The 15,612-nt window shown below is 41.3% G+C and overlaps 1 protein-coding gene across 1 annotated transcript; it reads right to left on the bottom strand.

The window, feature by feature from the left end:
• Positions 1-1,711: 1,711 nt before the first annotated feature.
• On the bottom strand, positions 1,712-13,101 carry FBXO7 (F-box protein 7). The gene is made up of 9 exons (XM_069859959.1): positions 12,878-13,101; positions 10,996-11,290; positions 8,859-9,086; positions 7,303-7,444; positions 6,050-6,133; positions 4,729-4,821; positions 3,558-3,734; positions 2,836-2,873; positions 1,712-2,457 (listed from the first exon to the last, which is right to left on the bottom strand). Exons 1-9 carry the CDS (start codon positions 12,997-12,999, stop codon positions 2,053-2,055), a joined length of 1,584 nt encoding a protein of 527 aa, XP_069716060.1. The 5' UTR covers positions 13,000-13,101; the 3' UTR covers positions 1,712-2,052.
• Between the last annotated feature and the right edge of the window lie 2,511 nt (positions 13,102-15,612).

Genomic DNA, 15,612 nt, shown 5'->3' with positions numbered 1-15,612 from the left:
GGTGCATCTGTAAAAAGGTTGAGCTAACTTCTTCAAAAACAGATGTTCAAATGAAAAAATCCAGCATAAACAGAACCTGTAGCAGCTTGGCAGAATTATGATGAGGTTGTCCTCATGGCAGAGAAGGCTCAACTCCAGAGCAGCATGGTGCATGTCGGCAGAGCAAGCAGCATGACTGTTGTCAAAGGCACTGGTAATGCGAGTACCATTAGTGCCACAAAATTAACCTATCACAGAGATTATTGTTCCTAGAAAAATCTTGAGAAAAGCTAACATTAAAAGAATAATTTACACATTATGTTCTCAGTTAAAGCTGTACAACCTTATTTGAAAGCTACACACCCATTTCTGAAGCACTGATCACAAGGACCAAAGAAGCGTAGATTTCCATCTTCCCTTTTTTAAATCAGTGGAACAAAGAATCACTAAGCTTGAAGAAGCCCAACTATACATTTACGTGAAAACTCTGCTGGAACAAAGCAATTCAACCACTGCAGGCAAATGTTAAAAATTAAAGCTAATCTTGGTATTGGTACTGTCCCCAGACTCATGCTCTTAAGTGTTTAATTATGGCAGGATTTGCACTGGAATGCCATTGCTGTGCAACAGAAAAGAAAATAAAGAAGCAATACAACTTTTGACAGCAAAATAAAGTATTATATTTTACTTCCAGTGGAGTTAATGGCAAAACATCCTGTTCTTACTGGTCAGCTGATTTTATACAAAACAAGAAGATGAATCATTGAAATATCACCTGAAAAAGCACCTAAGCATTACTGTTTAAATAGCTTGTATTTAACAGCAAACATCAATCTATTTCTTCTGCTAGAATTTCAAAATATTTTAGAAAATATCAGCTGTCACAACAGTCATCAGTACCATTTACATGTATAGAAACACTAAAATCAATCCATCTTAAAAAATATGTAAGAAACAAAAAGTTCTAGCAAAGTTTAGTCATTCCAGTCTTCCTTTAATTGAGCTCCAGCATCAGCCTGCAGATCTCATCAGGAGACTTTAGTAGTGTCTTGTTAGTTGCTTATTCGTTAATAAGACTCTAAAGGTGCTCATAGCATGATACAACACACTTTCTCTCAGCAAGATGTATTTTGATACTTCATTAATGGAATCAAATGGCATTTACTGCAGTAAAGTGAGAATTCATTCTGCTTTTGCTGTGATCCCATTTCCACTGCAACCAGGTCAACCTATTTAATTCCTTAAGTTAGGAAGGAGGAGAGACTTGTTTCTATGCCAGTTTCAGTTCACACACAGTAAACAGCCATGTACTACAGCTCCTTATTTGTGAAGTCAAGGAGAAAGACAACAGTCTTGCTGCTGATTTTTTGTAAAATTGCTCTGCTTCTGTCCAGATTTCTGAGTTGCATTGTAGCATGATTTTCCTCAGTTGTTTGTAAAATGGTTTTATTTGTGTTCTAATATCCCCACTGTAAAGAAAATCCCTCCCCTGTATTCTTCATGTATTAAGTAACAATACCAAAATGCTTTTTATCTAATAAAACATTAAAGAAAATAGGAAATGGCATCTTTGAGAGTTTCTAAGACTCACATCTACCATAACAGAAGCATCCTGTTCTATGTGACGTAGTAGATCTTTTTGTTAATAAAGATTATTAGCCAGGTAGATTTGAAACACCATTTTTCCTGGCAATTTAATAAAACTCTTCCAATAAGACAAACAAGTTAAGGGTTTGTACTTTAAAGTGCTCTTTATCTGATGCAGCAAATATTTGGCTGGTATCCTTCTGGTCTCTAACATAGCACTTCACAGATGATTAAGGGTGAGAGGGAGGAAGGAAGCAGAACAAACTGTTCTAAGTTGTAGCTCTTTGTGAGACAGATCTTAGTGCCAGGTGGTACGGTACTACCAGAGCATGAAATAAACCAGCCTTTCTGGTTGAAACATTACCATGCACACATTCTTGCCACAATCTGAAGAGAAGGCAGGTGTTAGTGCCTGGGATGTGCAACCTCCTGCAGTTAGAAAGCAAGCTCAGGGACTAGAAAACTCACTGAAGGGAAAAGCAGCAATCAAATGAATGCGCGGCGAATGTCCATGGGGCGGCCCCGGCTGGGTCTAGGTGGAAACCTCTCACTGGGACCAGCTCGTCCTGGAAGTGTAGGGTTTGCTCCAGGCAAGGAACCAATTGGGTCAAAATGTGGTCTGAATGGAGGAAACTGGTCTGGTGCTTCTCCTTGGCCAGGAATGAGTGAGTTAATTGGGTCTCCAACATATGGAAGTGTTGGTCTCTCATCATATTCTCCACCAATTATCATTGGGGGATAGATTGGGTTTGATGGAAATGGGTTAGGAGGAAAAGGATTAGGATAGAATGGGTTGGGATGAAAAGGGATTGGATGAGGTGTAGGAGGCAGAAACATCATGTGCCTCCATCTCAGGGCTTCCTTCTTCTGTTTCAACTTCTTCTTGTACAGCTGCAGACAGAAACAAAGGCATTGTAAAGCTCTGTAAGTGCTCTGTGTACCAGCTTCAGCAATTGCGTTCAGTTCTGCAGCACTTCTCAGTAAAGCACTTCTCACCAGTCTCAAAACCCAGAACAGCAACTGCTCTGCCAGCCAAAGACCAAATAATGGTATCTGGAAGATCCCTACACCCCACCATCAGGGCATGCATTGTATAACCTGTGAGAGCTATTTTCTCCTACTCTGACCAAATTCAACACATGTACACAGAACGCCACACTTTTAAACTCAAACTTAACTCAAAGTTACTGCCTCCCAAAGTGTGTTCTATCTCCAAATTTGCCCATGGAGACTAATCTCAGAGAAATTATATTTAAAAATGCCACCTACTTCTTTCCAGTCTGTGTCACGAGGCCTTGCAATTGGATCTACAAAGATAAGCAAAAAATTAGGAAGAGCAATCTATTTTATTTTTAAGTAGCATTCATGCCACAGATGCCCACAATTTTGTCAGGACTTGCAGAATAATCAAGAGATGAAAGAACACTTTTGGTCAATACATTTTTCATAAGGATAATGCATCTTAAAGAATATAAAACTCCATGACCATTCAATAGTTAATCTACTTGCCCACCCGTTCTATGTAAAGTATCATCTCCACAAGTTACCGTGTCAATAGAAAAGTCCCAGAAACTGTCTCTTTGACTTCTGACAGCACTTCCCTAGATCACCTTGTTTCTTCAATCTCTTTTGAGAAATTACAGCAGGAATATCTCTTTCCTCCACTTCCCAGTACCTGCCACAGTTGGTACACCAAGGTAACCAAGAAAACAGATGAAAATAAGGGAAATCTGCACCACACAATTAAAAGAATTGTGTGGTCTATCAGTAATGGCTCGGCAGACTGCCATTAGTTTTCTTGACAGAAAACCATGCATCCACCTGAATTACACCTGACCAACTCTACTGGTCAGCATCACAAACTATTGCATTTATTCAGTGTTTAAATATCAGAAGTGGTTGCGCCTGAAGAGCCTCTATCAAAATCTGTTAGACCTAATCCCCGTGTTCACACGAGAACGTAATTAGAAAAATACGTGTCTCAACATTACCTGGGAAATCTCGCAGATACATGAACCTCCATAGAAGCTGGTCATTTGAAGCCGTGTAAAGATCACGGCAAACAGCAGAAAGTGAGATGAGCGAACGGACATCTAAAAGTCTGAAAATCCGAAGCTTGAGCTCAAGAGGAAGGACCACTAACCCAAACACATCTGGCAAGTTCAGAGCTACAAAGTGAAGAAAAATAGAAGCATTACCTAAGTGGTGCAGAGTTTATCACAAGAGATAAAAAAAAAAAAAAAAAAAAGAAAAAGAAAAAGAAAAAGAAAAGGAAGGTTATGATAACTTTTCCCTTAAGTCATTTCCCTTTGATGCCTGAATTACAGCACTTTTCTCGGAAGGTACTGTTTGTCATTTCTTATAAAATAGGATCTCCTGCAACTCCAAGTACATTCATGGCATGCACAAAAAAACCAGCAAACAACACGTTTTACCAACCACTACTGGCCACTGTAAGCCTAAGAAACATTCCACACATCTAACTATGTTTACAGGCTACAGAACAAAGGAATAGGTAAAAAAAAAAAAAAAGACCTGCCCAATTTCATAAGCCCACAAAAACCACATTAAATGCAGAGTACATGCTTCACATAAAACCTTCCTGCACTGAAGTTTAGAAGGAATTCCATTGATTAGCCTTCAGAATACAGCACTGAGACCTTTTATGGCAATACCTATGCAAAGAAAGTTTGGCTTCCTACTGCTCCACAGACACCAGCTTGGATTACTTCCTACCATCCTTTCCAAGCCCTCAATGACCTTTTATTGAGAAGATAATTCCTGGGGTTAGACTTCCAAATATGATGCTACATAAATTTTCCTGCTTTGACAAAGAAATGGATCAAAACTACAGAAATACTTCCACAAAGTGATTGTGATATTACTCCCTCTTCACTAAGAGTAGAAAACAGCCACTTCACTTCAGACTCTTCAAAGCAATCAAAAATTAAAATTAGGAAGTTATCATTACACTAACATTTTCTGACATACAGAGATTAATACAGTTTCTTTAGAATGTATAAATTACTCCATGTTTACTCTTTATATACCCATCACTGAACAGCTGTTTCTAAAGCTTTTCCTTCAAGGTTTTAGATAGAATCCTTTGCTTCCATCCTCAAAAATAAAGTACTATCTCTAACCATAAACATTTTCTCTCACCTTGTCGGGCAGCAGCCAGAAGAGAGTAAACCAGCTGGTCTTTAAAGAGACGGGATAATTTCTGAAGGTCTTTGTAAACACCTGCAACCTTTTCTATCAAGAGAGATAAAAAGCTCAATATCAGAAGATTATAATGCAAAAATTATATAAAAGCCGACGATTTTTCTTCTAGCAGCTCTGCAGCTAGAGTGTAACAATTATGAAACAAGGAATTCATCAACAAACTACAGACCCATTCCACTGTCAGGCTACACTTTCCTTTAGGAAATGCCTTAAAAGGCACCATTAAGAGAAATCCTGGATTCATAGAATGGTTTGGGTTGGAAGGGACCTTGAAGATCAATCCCCCTGCCATGGGCAGCGACACCACCCACCAGACTAGGCTGCTGAAGGGCCCATCCAACCTGGCCTTGAACACTTCCAGGGATGGGGCATTCACTACTTCCCTGGGCAACTTGTTCTTCAGAAGTAAACAGACTCTCAAGTGGCCAGAGCCTCTTTTGTCAGATTTCAAAGCTCCACATGTACCACACCCCCATGCTGTATGTGTGTGCAATATTCATTTGACAGGAATGTTTTTAAAGTATGTTCTTTTAAGAAAGAGGAGCAAGAAGACTCTACCTTAATATCAGCCACATTTCAGTGCTCAGTTATTCTTCTAAAGCCTTTTGACCTGACTTGTACACCACCACCTGGGGCTACCCAGGACACAATACAGGACAACAAGTCAGCCTCAACTGTCAACAAAGCAGTTCATACACACTTCAGAGAACAAAAGGCTAGTCAGATCTGTGCTTACAAAGACCCACATCCATCTGTCCTTCTCTCCTCCCACATTAGTTTTCCCTCTAATTCTGGCACTCCAGAGAGAGCTATGTGGTCAGTACATATTGTCTGACAAAAAATATGACAATTATGGCACCACAACAAGAGTGTAGGTACCATCAGCCTTTCAAGTCCTGAAATGCCAGGCAGCAAGGGGGAATAATCCAGCACTGCTGCCCCAGAGATTCACACATATGCTTAGGACCTCATAAAAAACAGGCATATGGGCCAAAGGATGACTTGGGCTTTGAAAGGTTCATTCCTTACACAGTTAATCCAGTAAATTCAAAACGTTTCAACAGCACAATATGAGTAAATGGCTACAATCCGAATTCCGTTTACCACAAAGCTATCAATCACCTAAATGGTAGCCACATTTTTATTCTTTTTTGCTATTCTTTACCTATTTGGTCCTCTACTGAAGCACATTCTCACCCACTGTGTGACTTCATTAACTTTTAAGTTTACTACCATGAATATAATTGCTCGGTCATACCTGGCTCCTGAAAGCAAACAAACGATGCTGGCATTAGCTGTATTCTCTTGACACCTTTAATCTCTTTGTTGATTTTTAATGTTGCTGCAAATATAAGGAAAAAAAAAAAAAGACATTTCAAAATTTAAAACACATTGAGAGACAACAAAGATCATTTCATTACTGCCTTACCCTTACCAGATTCCCTCAAGGAAAGTACTCAGCTATAGCAAGAAGCTAGACAAATTAAAAAATTCAGAAAAATGGAACTTAAAATAGCAAGGAATAAACAGATTTCTCAGTGGCAGAAACCAAGCATTGCCTTCAAAAATTCTATTGCATGGAAAGAGGCGTAACACAGCTAAGAGGTACACAGCGAGCCACTATTAAAACCAAGTCATTAAATAAACGTTAATTAGAGAGACTCAACAAGCTTACTATATGAACACTATATGCATGGCAGTTTTAATATTGTCCTAGATCTAAACTTGGTTAAAACATTTGATCAAAATGTGTACATGTTCTGAGAAAACCTATATGTTTGTACAACTTGGCATAATCACCTACAATTTTTACAAATAAACATAAAAATTTGACTCAAAGATATCTTGAAATTAGAATCAAGTCCCAGTTTAGTACTGGTTCTGTAAAAACGTGCAACTGCTCAGATGCTAAATAAAGCATGAAAAAAAAGAGAAAAAAAACAACAAGGAAGAAGACAAATAATAAAAACTCCCAAATCCACCAAGTGATATGGAAGCTGCCTCAAAATATTAAGACTTCCTTGAATTTTCTGGACTGAATAGCTTAAACTAAATACAATTTCTGAGATCACAGCTAAATCGCTAGTGTGCTACAGGAAAGATTATACCTTACAGCTAAATAATACAGTCTAGAAGTTGCTTGTAAATCTTGCAAAGAACATGAGACAAGACAAAATACTGTTTGTAGCAAATCTACCTCTTTTAATATTTGGCAATGTATACTAAATTTTCTATGAAACGAGATGAGAAACAGAGTTCTACAACATTGCAATGAAAAGGCCAATTGGAACACCCAAGGACTGATCTGTCATGATTAGAGGGAATGAAACTGTTAACATGAAGCCAGGAAAGACCAAAACTATTCAGCATCAGGAAGCAGCATCTCAGCAACCTGGATAATCAAGCTGCAGTTCTAAAGAGAGTGTACAAAAACACACTTAACATTTTCTCTTGCTAAATAATGGTGATATTCAGCAATGTGCATCCCAGATGAAAACTTGACTAATTTACCATTAATAGCAACAAGATCTCCCAAAGGCACACAAGTCAAACCAGCAGAACCTTCTTCACAAAGGGGATGTGTGTACTGTAGCTTATAGACACCATTCCCTCTCCACTTCTCTGGCATAGACACTGCCTTGGCTTCCGTCCCCTAGAAATATAGAGACAAGACCACCACACTTCAGCAAGCAATATACCAAGTTTATGGGGTAAAAAAAAAAAAAAAGGAGAACTACAAGTTAGAAATTGCCAGAATGTTGGTCGCAATTCAAATCTTAGTTTAGTCCCAGTGTGCGTTATGACACAGACCATAATTGCATGATTATATACTGTTTTCACTAAGACTAACAGCAAATCCAAGGAGAAGTTTAGTGATTTTTTTTGTCCTGTGCCAGTTTCTGACAGGAAAGGTTGTTCAGTGAGCAGACTCACACCTGTTTCTTTGAGAAATGTACTTCATTTTGCCATTTATTCCAACATTCTGACAACTCCTGCATGTACATTAATTTACTGCATGAAAAACATGTTATTGCATCTTTTCTGTGAACTCAAGACGTCTGACAAGGCTTGAAGAATCAGTTTGAAATCCATTAAAAAAAAAAAAATCTGAGTGGACTAACAGGCTTTTCCTTTCAATTTCAGTACAAAAAGGCTCAGATAGAATCCCAGAGGGAGATTCAGCATAATCCCAATTACAAGCAGACTTCACTCTCTTTCCTCTTACATCTGCACAGCAACCATCTTCCCTACTTCCAAGCCTGCTGACTGACAAAGAAACTTTTCGCCCAGTGGCAAACATGTTCTTCAGATAGCATTCCAGGCTATAGGTATGCAATTAACTTAGCAGATTTATTAAAATGGTGTTGGTCAACCAAACACCTAAACTGACCCCCTACATGTGCTTAGTTAGCCTTCCAGCAAGAAAACACATGAGAAGTGAAACAATTTCCATGACAGCACATCTTTTATTTTACATGTTTTGCCACATATTAGTAAACATAAAATGCAAAACCAAAAATTTAAAGGGAAAAGGTGAATTCATGCATTGTACAGAGGTATTGTTGTAAGTGCTCGATTACAAGTTAGATACCTGAATAGGTTAGTGGAATCAAAGCCTAACTGAACTCAGCTAAATTAATACAGAATAGGAGACAACATTTTGTCAGACCTAGGCATTGTTAACCATCATTTGGCTAAGACACCATTGAGGTGATACTGACGCTTAAGGCAGCACTTCAAAGAAATGCTACAATCTAAGCACCCACACAACATCAACAGTATACTGCAGAATCCAGCTACTATCGGCTGAGACCCAGAGAGGCTGAGGACTGAAAGAAACGTGGGGACAGGCCTCTTCTCTCACACCTAAAAGCTGCTCTAGTCTTTATCCTTAAGGCTTACTGGTTAGACAAACTAAAGAAGCTGATACTTCAGCAGCCTCTGCTGCTGACTGACCTATACAAAACTAGAGTGGATCTTCAGATGCATCTTTATCGCACATTCCCATGATACTCCACAGCTTTTTCATACTGACCAAGAGGTGTTCTGATTGGTTGCAAACCCACCTGAGGTACGTAGCCTGTCTCCATCATGAGAAGATGAACTAGGACGATCAAGGCATCAGTGGCACTAGTACACTCAGCAGAAAGGTAAAGCATCTCTAAGGAATGGGGTATTTCACCATCACCAGCTTCACTGCACAGCATGGGTTCAGAGGGATAAGAGCCTGTACCTTCTTCCAGGTCAACATCATCTGGGACTAATCCAGAAGGAAATTCCAAGCTGGATCCTGCCTTCAAGGGAAAGCAAAAACCTTTGTTCAGAAAGTTGAGCCTCCACGTACATCAATACTGTCTGTCTGCTTAGTTCAGTCTTCACAGGTACCAAGTCTACTCTGCTGATTTCTCATGCAAGTTTTACAGATTGGTTATATCTCCATTTCCCAGCATCCCAGATGGAAACTGGGACTATACACACAAATTCTGTGTTTGATACTTATAATGCAAGCCTTTCATAAAAGCGTCTGTCACTTGATTGCGTATACTACATGAAGACAAAGTCATAACATACTAAACCTTCAAGGGAATTTTTGCAACATACACATGAATAATTTACTCACTGTAGTACCATCATTTATTTAAATACAGCCAATATGCATGACAAGTAACTAAAGTGCTAACCTGGACTGCTTACAAACAGAACTGGCTTAAGTAACTGGGAAAAAAAATAGTCACCAATGGAGTGTATCTGTTGACACTTGAGGAGCACTGTTGTTTTATTGTGACTTCATTTCTTCTACCAAACATAATAACATGGTGTGGTTTAACTGTTAAAAACTATCCACAGGCATGTTAAAATAAAATAAACACTGAATGAAAACTATAAGCAGATTTACCTAAGGGAAGGATCAGGAAAAAAAAAAAAAAAAACAAAAAAAACCCAGAGTCTAAAGTAACTGTAACTACTTCTCCCCTAAATCCATGCCCAGGGGCACAAGATACCTTTGTCTGCATGACTCTGGCACCGCCATCCATCCACATAGCACTTCACTGTTCCAGTTAAACACAGATTTTCAGACTTATAGAGCTTTTCTACAATGACACTTGCTTAGAAACTTTCCTGCCATCTTTCACCACAGTTTTGAAAGAAGGTGCGAGAATCTTTCATCTTGCCTTCAAATATTAAATAAATACGAAACAGATATTCTGCATAACTTCTGCATAACTGTATGTTTGACCAACAGACACAAGCAGTTTGCATACCCACACCACCATGCTCCTGACAAGAGCCAACGGGACAAAAGTCCAGCTACATTTTCTTTCACTATTTACAATCCTTTCTATGCTAAATCTTACTTTTCATAGATTAAAACAATATTTTTAGAAGACCTTATATAAAGGCTGTATTAAGGGACATTTTGTATTAGAAATTTGTTCCGAAACAAAAAAATACATTTGCTTTTAAATAACATTGGAAGACAATTTCCTCCCAGTTTCTCAAGCTCCTGCCTTAAACAGACAGATTGTATAATGAGATAACTGTGGCACTAGGCTGTACCTGCAGTCTCCTCTAGGGAGACCATTCACCACAGGACCCAGCAGTCAGTAGGAGCTGTTAGCTACTTAACCATTTAATGTACTGTCACACAGGAAAAAACCCTGAGTAATATGAAAAAATGTGCCTATTAGCTGCACGAATCATATGAGGTCATACACACGTACACTTACAAAACATGAAGTAGGAGCTACCTCAGCTACACAACCTCCATGTGCAAGACAGACGGGTCTCACTTGATGGCAGGCAATCTGAATCACAGGGAACTGTTATAAACCATTGGAAAGGAACCATACACTCATCTTGTGGAGGTGTTTCCAACTGGCACTGTCTGTTGTATTTGTTGAGTACCTAGAATCAGCTTCTGATGCAGGTAAGAAACATACTCCTAACTTCTTCATGGAAAGCATGTGTTGCAGCAAAACATGCAATCCCGTAAAGACGTCAGACCTGAAACACCTCAGGGTCTCTGAAATTCCTTCTGTGTCACAGCTAGTATACGATGAACAGGGACAAATTTAATTTCAAATAACTGGCTGCATATCAGACAAGTATAAGGAGCCAAATGTTCTGAAAAGATTGTCTACAATATAGTACAGCAACCATTTTCTGCCTTGTTGTTGTACAGCACAATTCTCGTGTACTTACCCTTTCATCACTGTTCTGAACTTCCACCTGAGCTTTCTCATTGTCAGATAGCTCATTCTGCCCTTCTTCTTTTGGACTGCTAGCCTGCATTTTGTTGGGGATCAAGGTGGATGGCTCATGACCGTTCTCAAGTCGGGGAGGAGTAGAAGGAGGAGGTAGGTTGGGTTGTCCATCTGCTTCTTCTAGTAACAAGCATATCAAGTCACCAGGAACAATCCCATATGAAGCTAACGTCTTCTCATCTTCTGTGAGAGCATCTTTTCTGTTCAATGTTATTGAAAACCTGGTATCAGAACTGCAAAACAGGAAAAAAAAAAAAAAAGGAAACATGGTTGGCTGCACTTGGGTAACTGCACACAGTAGTAGAGTTAGAAATGCATAATGCACACTACAATAACACTACCCGGTGTGTTTTAATCCATTAATAATTTCCTACATTTTACAGGAAGAGCGAGGAAAAAAAAATAAATTATTTCCCCAATGTTTATCTCCAAGTATATTTTAAGTAGATGTAGCTCCTTGGTAAGTATAACTTCATTTACAGTAACTGCTCATAAAATCACTATGAAGGAAAGCAAACAAGTGCCCTCCAAATTAGAAGACAATCACACCTAGTAAACAAGCTTTAAATAAACAACTGGTTGAGGTTATTTAAAAACAAGATAATACTGCAGACTCAGCCATCTTGCTTTCTAAGCAAAACCTTCATTGCAAAAGGTCAGCAGCTGCTGTACAGTCACTTCAGATTTCCACTGCCCACACTGTAAGGCAGCCAGGCCCAGTGCAATCAAACAGAAGTACTGCCAGCGTAACACCAGCACTTCACGCCTAATTAGAGGTTTGTGAACACAAACCTCTTAATCACCAACAGAAAATGAGCCTGTTCTACAGGCCTTACCCTCCTATAAGGGCTGACACGAGTTCTTCATAGATAAAGCGTTCATGGAATTTAAACCCAGGGGTTCGCCAAGAAGCCTACAAAGCTACAAAACTGGAAAGGCCACATGGAAATCCAAGCTAGCTCTGACTGAGCTGCAATCTGGGTACCACAGCACTTCCCAAAAGTTCCACTTTCTTGCTCTATAGTGAACAGCTGGGAAGCAGAACTGGTGAGCAGCCATGCCTCCCTGCTCATATGAGTGGCAGAAGTCACTTGGTCTGCTCAGCCTGGAGAAGAGGAGACTGAGGGAGGCTTCACAGCAGTTCACCGATTCCTCACTAGGGAAGGAGGAGCTGATGTCTTCTCTCTGGTTACCAACGATAAGACCTGAGAGAACGGCAGATGTGCCAGGGGAGGGTTAGGTCAGGCATTAGGAGAAGGTTCTTCACCCAGCGGGTGGTGGAACACTGGAACAGCTCCCCAGGGAAGCAGCCACAGTGCTAACCCTGGCAATACCCAAGAAGCATTTGGACAACACCCTCAGACACACAGTGTGAATGTTGGGGTTCTGCTGTGCGGGGACAGGAGCTGGACTCGATGATCCTTGTGCGTCCCTTCCAATCCCATATGGTCTCAGGTCATTCTGTGCGCGATTCTGTGAGGATCTGTGGGAAGGAGCCCTCTACCTAGCGACGAGCGACTCTCGCCTACCCACCGCGGGCCTCGCCGCTGCCTCACCCCGCCCCTTCGCCTCGGTGCTAGAGGAGGAGCCGCACGGCCCCGCAGGGAGGACGGACGCGAGGATGGGGGGGGGACGGGAGGGGCGAGCAGATGGTCCGCTCCGCCTTACGCCTCCCTGCGCACCGCGTGGTACCGCCCCGCCGCCCCCCCCTCCTCCTCCCGCACCGCGTGGTACCGCCCCGCCGGCGCCACATACCCCACACACAAACCCTCCCCCCCCATTCTCCCCTCATCCCCGCGATGGTTCGTTCCGCACGCTACCTGTACCCCCAGGCGGGCAGCAGGGCCCGGCGCAGCTGCGCGCGCAGCTCCCCCAGCGTTGGCTCCGCCCCCGGCACCTCCAGCGCCGCCGTCCGCTTCTCCACCCGCACGCGGAGCTTCATGGCCGGCGCCCGGCTCCCCGCTCCAACCCTTCCTTCCTACCCCACCCCCGCTCCTCCGGTCGGGCCTCGGCGCGGAGGAGCGAGCGCAACGGCGGCCGGGGCGCCGCGTTGTTTTGGTTGGCGCGGCACCGCCTCAGCCCCGCCCCGCCGCCTGGGGCGGGTCCGCGCCCGATCATCGATGACTCGGCCCGCCACGCCCTGGCCTGCGCGACGGCGCCGCCCGCCCCTCCGGCCCCCCCCGGCCGCGATCGATGATTGGGCGCTCGGCAAGATACAGGAAGTTGTTGCTATTGCAGAAAGTGGAATATTCTCATTTAAGTTAAAGTGGAATTTAGTTCATCTAAGTAACTGTGCTTTTGAGAGCTACGCAGAATGTCTCTTTGATAGCACTCTTTCTTATAGAGTTTTGCTTTTCAAATGGAGCTTTTCCAGACTCTGTTAGGTTTTGTGTTCAGTGTGATCTGTGCTGATGTGTCTCCTTCTACAATCACCTCTGTTTGGAATCTTTCTCCTATCCTAAACGCAAGGTCAAGCAGAGAGCTGGAGCCAGCCCCAAATTGCCAAGAGATTAGACTGTTGTGTAGTTCATAATAACATTAGTCCTTAGAAAGTGATATGATATGCATAAGATTTATGGGAAAATTCATACATTTGATGCAAGAAGCAGTTACTATTGCAAAAACTGGAATTTTGTCTCAGCCTGTAGGCAGGAGACTTCCAATGGCCACATATGAAGTTGACCTCAGGCTGGGAAGGGCATCTTGTTAAAATAGAACAGGAACCATGTGTGCTCATGAGCTTGAAAAAGAGGCTGTATACAGAAGAGTTCTGACTTTCAGCATAGTTCACCCTTATCAGAAATGGTGATTTTTTAAAAAAGTCGAATTCATTAAAATAATATACATTATTGTAACAAAGGAGAACTCTTTAGCACGAGCTCAGATCATTGTTAAATACAATATGGTTTCTCAACTCAGTACTTTATTGAGGATTTTTCTCCCCCATATGGCCAGTGGGTTCTATGAGCAATAGAACCTATTCCACTGAAGAAATAAAACCCTATCGATAGCCCTCCTGGTTTCTCTCGAGAAATTTGAAACTTAATATGGCTACATTGACCTGCAGTCAACTTCCCATGGCAGACAAGAAGTATAAAAAGTAAAGGTCTCTCTGGTTCAGTTACATACATCATGGAATACTTTTGGTTTTTTTCCTGAAAGCTGGGCATGGTAATAAAGCTATGAGGCAGTGGAACTTTTCCATGTTTTTTCTTTCTGTATTTGCCATTAGAAAGACTGTATTTTATAATACATATAAATAAATACATATGTGTATGTATTAACCCTTATGATACTGATATTCTGAATGATTGGGGTCACACTGAGAGATGTGAGATACAGTGGAATGAGGAGGAGAAGGATAAATAAATACGTGTGTGTATTAACCCTTATGATATCAATATTTTGAATGACTAGGGTCACACTGAAACACATGTGAGATGGCGGAATGAGGAGAAGGTTGTGAAGGCTGCAGTATTGTTAGGAGATCTGTGAAAGTCTAAAGTACTGTTTAAAGTGTCCTGGTGGGTGAGGAGGTTCAAATCAAAGCCAGTGGAAAGAACTTCCTAACTTGTTGCAGCTTAATGGTGTTCAACTTTACTCCCAAAAGGTCTTTTAAAGCCCTTGTATGCTAGTGCTCTATAACTAATACATTTAGTGGAGTTCTGCTTAACATCTCAAGTTGGCTGTCCGTAGATGGCCCTTTAGCGATGCCTGAAGTTGGATCAGGTGGCTCTTAACTTTTCTGTTTCTGATTAAAATCTTGGTGATATGGAGCAAAGGACTTTTCTGCGGGTTTTCTGGGGTTTGCCAGATTGCATCAGACCTTTTCAGCTACCACCATGTTTTCTTAGATTTACATTTCTTCACTGTATTGAATTGCGGAGAGCTGTGTTCAGAGCAAAAGTCTTTGAAGTGGCCCATCAAAGGCAGAGTTTGATATCTTTGCTTTAGCAGACCAAAATCTTATTTATCTGAGTAGTAAAAAGAGGCTTCATGCATGGAAGAAGATTCTTAGAGGAAGATTTCCTACATCTTGTGATGAACCAAAGGTGTCAAGTTTTTCTTAGTGACAATTACTGCATCCACCTTCAAAGAATTTGTGGTCCTTCTTACAGGACTGCAATTTATGCAGAACTGGAGTAGTATCTGCATAGGTTGAGGGAGTACCTCATCCTGCTGTCAACTCCAGTTAGCAAAGTAGCTGAACAGTTGTACGTGAGACTAATGAATGAGCCAAAGAACAGGAAGAAAAGCAGAAAAGAAAGCTTAGAACAGATCTAATCAAATGATGAGCTTGAGTCTGAATCTGGGCAGACTCCAGACAAGTAGTACCTGTTGCATTCCTCTTCAAGGTCTCAGTATTCCTTATTCTTGCCCTGTCTCTTGGGGACCAACTTAAATCACCATTACAGTTCTTAGCTGTGAGGGCAATGTGCAATGCAGAGCTAGAATATCATGCTAAATGGACACTAGTAAAAATGAATTTAGTAGTCCTGGCTGAGGTGCTATGACAGAGCAGTTACAGAGGTCAGCAACATGAACTCAGTGGATC

This window comes from Phaenicophaeus curvirostris, chromosome 1 (assembly GCF_032191515.1).
Source record: "Phaenicophaeus curvirostris isolate KB17595 chromosome 1, BPBGC_Pcur_1.0, whole genome shotgun sequence".
Classification (NCBI taxonomy): Eukaryota; Metazoa; Chordata; class Aves; order Cuculiformes; family Cuculidae; genus Phaenicophaeus; species Phaenicophaeus curvirostris.
The sequence above is the reverse complement of the archived record's forward strand: the minus strand, read 5'-3'. Positions and strand labels throughout refer to the sequence as shown.

Excerpts from the sequence above, each read along its gene's own strand:
- FBXO7 (XM_069859959.1), bottom strand. The coding sequence starts at position 12,999 with ATGAAGCTCCGCGTGCGGGTGGAGAAGCGGACGGCGGCGCTGGAGGTG. Across the intron at positions 7,445-8,858 it reads AGACAGGCTACGTACCTCAG|GGGACGGAAGCCAAGGCAGT; the intron begins GTGGGTTTGCAA and ends CTATATTTCTAG. Across the intron at positions 2,458-2,835 it reads GTGACACAGACTGGAAAGAA|CTGTACAAGAAGAAGTTGAA; the intron begins GTAGGTGGCATT and ends TTCTGTCTGCAG.